The sequence below is a fragment of the Myxine glutinosa genome, chromosome 5 (genome assembly GCF_964187855.1).
Source record: "Myxine glutinosa chromosome 5, kmMyxGlut1.1, whole genome shotgun sequence".
In the NCBI taxonomy this organism is placed as follows: domain Eukaryota; kingdom Metazoa; phylum Chordata; class Myxini; order Myxiniformes; family Myxinidae; genus Myxine; species Myxine glutinosa.
The window spans coordinates 119,256,116-119,262,987 of NC_136265.1; the positions used below are offsets into that span (position 1 = coordinate 119,256,116).

The 6,872-nt window shown below is 44.8% G+C and overlaps 1 protein-coding gene across 1 annotated transcript; it reads right to left on the reverse strand.

Annotated features, from left to right (window-relative positions):
* Nucleotides 1-1,647: 1,647 nt before the first annotated feature.
* Nucleotides 1,648-6,872, reverse strand: LOC137412798 (thread biopolymer filament subunit alpha). The gene is made up of 10 exons (XM_068098117.2): nucleotides 6,178-6,872; nucleotides 5,619-5,836; nucleotides 5,383-5,443; nucleotides 5,038-5,133; nucleotides 4,508-4,684; nucleotides 4,294-4,419; nucleotides 4,082-4,195; nucleotides 2,943-3,049; nucleotides 2,365-2,738; nucleotides 1,648-1,993 (listed from the first exon to the last, which is right to left on the reverse strand). The coding sequence occupies exons 1-10, from the start codon at nucleotides 6,811-6,813 to the stop codon at nucleotides 1,968-1,970; spliced, it is 1,935 nt and encodes a 644-aa protein (XP_067954218.2). The 5' UTR covers nucleotides 6,814-6,872; the 3' UTR covers nucleotides 1,648-1,967.

The window sequence follows — 6,872 nt, forward strand, 5'->3', positions numbered from 1 at the left end:
TGGTAGACAGTTATAAGAAACGCCTACTTGAGGTTGTTTCTGCTAAAGAGGGCAATAGCACCGATTAGAGCCAAGGGTGTACTTACTTTTTCCACGTGCGAAATTTGCATTTACATACAATGGACTACAAAATGTAAATGTTTCATGATATTTGTTTTATTATATCACCTTTATCTATCAATATTGTTGAAATGAAGATCAAATAGCCGTATGTTGAAATATGTTTAAAAAGTCAAAACTTTACATGAGGTGGACTTACTTTTTCACGTGACTGTATGTCTCTTTGTTTGTATGTTGAAATGCGACCACAACATCTTCTTCTTCCTCAAATAAAATTAACACCCTCTTAATTACGTTTAGACTGCTGAGACTCCTCAGACCTTTGATGACCCTTCAAATCCCCCAAAACTATTAAGACCACTGAAGACCCAAAATACCCTTAAAGACCCAAAAGACCCCAAAGACCCAAAATACCCCAAATATCCAAAATTCCCTCGAAGGCCCTGAGGCTCAAAAAGACCCTGAAGACCCAAAACACCCTTAAAGACCCAAAATACCCCAAAGACCCCGAACACCCAAAACACCCCAATGACCCAAAATACCGTTAAATAATGAAGGTCGCCAATTTGATTCATAAACCTGCATGAAAAAGTAAATTCATACACCTGCATGAAAAGCCAGAAGCAGGACGCCCCTTTATATGAACTTTTGTAGAGCATTACTTGGTTCCTCCAAAGAACACAAGGGTAGAACAACATGCACGCGATATTTTTGGGAATTTCCTTCTTTTCTATTGTTTGGCATTTTCTACAAGCGAAGGAATGACCCTTATTTTATATGGTTTGTCACATGGTGCATACCACATAAATGGGCTTTTCTATTCCGCTTGCATTTTCCCCAAGAATGTGTGTTTTCCAATTGTTGATCATTGTTGATATTTTAAGAGTGCATTAAATGCGTGCTTCGCATTCTGTCTGCGGATTTTGTTGCAGGTTGTCATGTGACCACAATGCGGTCATTCTTGTTTAAACTAAGGAACGGCTGGGCAAGTCGGCTCCTCAGTTCGCCAATTTTGGCCCATGAGTAATCGCGAATCTGCTGAACTGTTTGGCCGGGGAAGAACGCAATGAACTGCAGAAATTTCCAAGAACGCAGGAAATGCCGTTTCCAACCAACGATTTTTCAAAACTTCCTGGGGGAGAACCTCCAGACACCACCACCCCTCCCTTCCCTCCCCCCCCTCCCCATTCGGCGCTTTGGCCTGGTGTACCACCCTCTCTCCCCACCCCCTCCAACAGGGTCCGGGGAATTCCTAGATCTACCTTTAAGTTCCCGGAGTGACATGCCTGAAAGGGTCTCGTCAAGGGTGGTGTGTTCTTGGTGTTGTGTTGCTCACCCACGAACCGCCTTCGCCCACTTCCCCCTCCCCAAAAGAAAGAAAAACTACAAAATAAAACACTTTTTTTAAATTGGTCTGGTGTTGATGTGGCGTAGGCAGGATGGACCAAGTGGCCTCCTCCTGCATCTAATTTCTTTGTGTAACCTAGCGTAGTTTAAAACACACAGAACATGCTCAAAATGACTCGTTTAGCATTCAAACGTAACTTTCAAAGTCACTTATTGAGAGAAGACAAAACAACGACGATGTACAATTGTGTTGCTTTGTGAGTTTCATCAAAGGCAAATTCCGCACAAACAACAAAGCAAATTCATTTTCCAGCAAGAATCACCAACATAACATTGTTCACCTCAATTCCTCCACAATTCCCGATTGATGCAATTTCCGTGATTATTCCGACATTATCAACAACACAAGTGGTGATTCACCTTTAGTTCCAGCAAAGATTAAGGGAAAGAATGTTACTGCTTGAAGGGAAGTTATAATCATCTCATCAATTTAATTTATTCACCAAACTAATGAAAACATTGAGGTCATTGTCCTTGGTGTTCAAATCTTGGAATATTTCTCAGTAGATCCGGGATGATGAACGAGCTGAAACAGAAACACACCAGTTACCAACCCCCGGAACATCCATCAGGAGGAGTTTGCAATGATTCCTACCAGACACAGATATGGGAATCATCCCAATCCCCATTGTAACGTGACTGCTCCATAAGATTAATTAAACACTGAGGAAGAGGAGGAGGAGGAGTGAGATTACTGGTGAGATGATGTTGGATGAGGTACATGCTCATTCATTGCTTCACAACTTGCTGGGATGCATGATCTAAACACCCACTCATGGCTTGCCAGGTAAAGCACGAGGACATCATCGGGGTGCTACAGATTAAATCATTACGAGCTACCACTTGGCAGAGCCAGTCATTGCTCATTTACCTGCAAATCTATGCTCAATGTCTCACCTGAGCTGTAGCTTTTCCTGCTGCCGCTGTAACCTGCACGGCTCGAGGAAAGTCCAACTCCTGCAGAGAATCCAGAACCGTAACTGCCTCCTCCAACCGCAGCACCCATGGACATCCTGCTAGTCGACATTCCCATCCCACCACCAAAACCGCTACCTCCACCATATCCTGCAGCACCACCTCCTGCACCGTATCCGACAGCACCACCTCCTCCCATGCTCCTGAATCCATAACCACCGACTCCAGCCAAGCCACCTGCTCCAGCACCACCAGGAGTCATGGCGTAGGAAACACCAGCACCCGGAGCTGAAGCTAGTCCACCTGGGTATGTTCCTGTGTTGGTGGTGATGGTGATTCCTCCACCATGGCATATTCTGGAGAAAGTAGAATAGAGTTTGATATCAACACTGGAGGAAAACTGATATGAGATGGTTTTGTTTAACGTCATCCGTTCATTGAGAATATCTGAAGAACCACATTTATTATCTGATATCACGTTTTACCCTCGACTGAGACATTTTAGTGTTACTATTGATCTGTATTATGAAAATCTCTCAATAATCACGTGACCATCATACCTGGTCGCCTCACTGTCCAGAAGTTTCTTGTAAGCTAGAATCTCCACATCCAGAGACATCTTGGTGGCCAGAAGGTCTTGGTAGTCTCTGGCATACTGTGTGATTTGCTAAAAAGGGATTGTGATCAATGGGAGGTGAATGATCAGAAGATGAAGTTTGTATAAGTTGCAGATGATTAAGGAGTGATCGATAATAATACAATTTCATTTCAATATTTCTACATCATCAGGAGGAGTTTCGCTTCTTCATGAACTTTATCCGTGGATAAAACACAGAAAATGAAAATTATTATAAAACAATGTATTGTGAACAGGTGAGATGTGGGAGAGTAAACAGGTGAGATGTGGGAGAGTGAACAGGTGAGATGTGGGAGAGAGAACAGGTGAGATGTGGGAGAGTGAACAGGTGAGATGTGGGAGAGTGAACAGGTGAGATGTGGGAGAGTGAACAGGTGAGATGTGGCAGAGTGAACAGGTGAGATGTGGGAGAGTGAACAGGTGAGATGTGGGAGAGAGAACAGGTGAGATGTGGGAGAGTGAAAAGGTGAGATGTGGCAGAGTGAACAAGTGAGATGTGGGAGAGTGAGCAGGTGAGATGTGGGAGAGTGAACAGGTGAGATGTGGGAGAGTGAACAGGTGAGATGTGGGAGAGTGAACAGGTGAGATGTGGGAGAGTGAAAAGGTGAGATGTGGCAGAGTGAACAAGTGAGATGTGGGAGAGTGAGCAGGTGAGATGTGGGAGAGTGAACAGGTGAGATGTGGGAGAGTGAACAGGTGAGATGTGGGAGAGTGAACAGGTGAGATGTGGGAGAGTGAACAGGTGAGATGTGGGAGACTGAGGAGGTGAGATGTGGGAGAGTGAACAGGTGAGATGTGGGAGAGTGAACAGGTGAGATGTGGCAGAGTGAACAAGTGAGATGTGGGAGAGTGAGCAGGTGAGATGTGGGAGAGTGAACAGGTGAGATGTGGGAGAGTGAACAGGTGAGATGTGGGAGAGTGAACAGGTGAGATGTGGGAGAGTGAACAGGTGAGATGTGGGAGACTGAGGAGGTGAGATGTGGGAGAGTGAACACAGGTGAGATGTGGGACAGTGAACAGGTGAGATAATAATTTTATTGTAGACCCAGAAAACATCCTCACCTTCTTGATGACCTCCACGTCCACCTTGAGGCTAGTTATCTTGTTGGTCCATTCATCAGACTGTGTCTGGATGTTTGTCTCAATCTGGGTAATCTCTCTCTCCAAGTCTGTGTTCTGATTTGAAACAAAAATTATTTTTATCATTATTTGTTTTGTGGTAATTAAGCAAAGACAAGTCACAAGGTACACAGAGACAGCACAAGGTGATGTACCTTCCTGTGGAGACGATCAATTTCACGGTGAACCGAGTCGATCTGGAGCTTGAACACGTGTATCTGTTGCTTGGCCTGGATGATCGCTTGAGGACCAGACTGGACGGTGACGGCCATTTCTTGGATCTGGAAAAAGAAAAATCCATTCAGAGAATCATCAAATGTCCATTATGTTTGGTAGGTATGTCACGTGTCCTCACACCGTCATTGTTACCTGTGGCTGAACCTGGGCGAAGGCATCCTCACGACTCTTTGTTGCAAGAACCTCGTAGTGGGTCTTGACTTCCTGTAAAGACGTTGTGAGATCTATAGCCTGGTTGGTGTTGTCCACCCGGATGGAATAGGCAGCTGTTGGTCCACCTGTGATGGTAGCTTGCACCTCACGTACACGCTGTGGGTACACGGGTGGTGGTGGTGTTGGTGGAGGTTTTGATATAATTATTACATTAAATACATTTTAAAAATGTCATTCCTGAGACCTTTGATGTACATCACAATTTGAAGAGATATCACCTTCAGTTCAGTTTACCTGTTGGAATTTGTTAAATTTGATGTGATTGATCCAAATTAACATGGGAATGAAGATATAGTCATCAGTGAGAGATAATTTTCCTTAAATCTGGAAAACCTTGAATGAATATTCCAAGTTGAGAAACTAATCTGACGATCCCTAAACTCCCAATTACACCTTGATGAAGAATCTTCAATTAAATGGAGAAATTCTCCAACATCAAAGGATCTTACGGCATCGTAGATCTGCTTGGTGGTGTTAATCTGGGCATCCAAACCCTGGACCTTTGTCTGCAGGTCCACGATGGTCAAGTATGTGTTGTCAATATTCTGTAAACATAAAAATGTCAACAAATCATTGAATATCCTGTTTAGTAACCCCAAAGGTTTAACTTTCTCTTTTGATTGTACCTTACCTCACCTGTCAGGTATTCATTGAGCACCATTATCTACTTGGTTTCCAAATACAGGACATTCTGTTACAAACGTCACTCCATTAATCATGACTCCTCACTAAGTTGAACCACGTGGTGATCATCAGTTCTGTACCATCTCCCACGGTTTGAGTTCTGCACTTACATCTTTGTGCGTGTTCCAGTCTGTCTCCAGTGTCCGAGTGATTTCCACTTGTTCTTCATATCTGAAGAAGATGTTCATATTCATGAGGAAATGATTCCATGACACGAAAATAACATCAAACAAGGTGTTATCTGCGGAAGTGAGAGGATATCCAAGCTGCAGATCTTCCTCGAGATGAATCTTAACTCAATAATGGGAATGACCATGTGTAATGTCCATCTGGTGCGGTTGTTTACTTGGTGGTGATGTCGTTGATGATGGTGGTCAGGTGATCAACCTCAGAATGAAGTGCTGTATTGGTGGTCTTCAGGTCTTGGATCTGTGTGTTGTAGGTCGCCGTCACTGTGTTTGCCACCACTGCTGTGTTCACAGGACCATCTGGAGAGTCACTGGGGTTGGTGATCATGGAGATCTGAGCTTTCAGGATGGCGTTGTGTTGCTCCAATGTCCGCACCTGGAAGGTACAAAGGGGACAATTTGGTGATCACGTGGTCGAGAAATAGATGAAAGTCTTATAAAGGACTGCTCACAAGCAGGTAAGTTCACAAGTAGGTAAGTGAAAGGATGTTCCAGAAGATGTTTTCAGCTCTTTCACGAGCCTCGATTCAGTATACAAAAAGATAAAAAAAGCAAAAAAAAAAAGCAATTAATTAGACAAGTTAAATAACTCATTGTTTTCGGGAATTCAATGAACATCAATATCGATATAAATTTGGAAAGATGCGATGTGAGGATCACACGAGTGATTGATGGAAAGTATTCACAAAATATGCCTGATGTCCAACATCACCTCACCTGATCAACCAGATTAGCGAATTTGGTGTTGAGGATCTGCAGGTCCTGCCTCTCCCGGGTGCGAGTGTGTTGGACTGTATCAGGAGAGGGTAGAGTCGCCGGGTCTATGTAGGTTGGTCCAAGGGGACCACCGAAGGGTCCGCCAAATGGGCCACCAACTGGGCCACCAAATGGACCACCAAATGAGGGACCAGCAGTACTCGGCAGGAAGCTGTAATTGACGCCATATCCTCCAACGCTGGTTCCCGGGCCTCCAACACGACTGCGGAAAGCAGAGGTAATGGCGTGCAAGGCCTTTCCTGCTCCAACTCCTCGCAAGCTAACAGGAAGCCCCGCCGTACCGGACATAGAGAGGCCACCAACTCCCATTCCAGATCTGTAGCCACTCATCATGCTGCTCCCAAGCACTCGGGAAAGACCGGTTCCACCTACCGATCGTCCAAAACCAGCACTCACTGCACCTCCAGCACCACCTTGGTATCCCAGTACCCTCGTGATTCCACCGCTTGAGTAAGTTGTACCATAACGAACCGACCCTCCACTGACTTTGTGTGAGGAACCATGGCTGTAGCTCACACCCTGTCCTCGGCTGATACTCTTGGTGTGACTCGAGCTGACTGTATGGGAGATCGACATCTTGCTTGAGCTCCTTTTCCTGCTTCCACTGCAAACTCTGAGGTCCCTGCCGTGTGCTG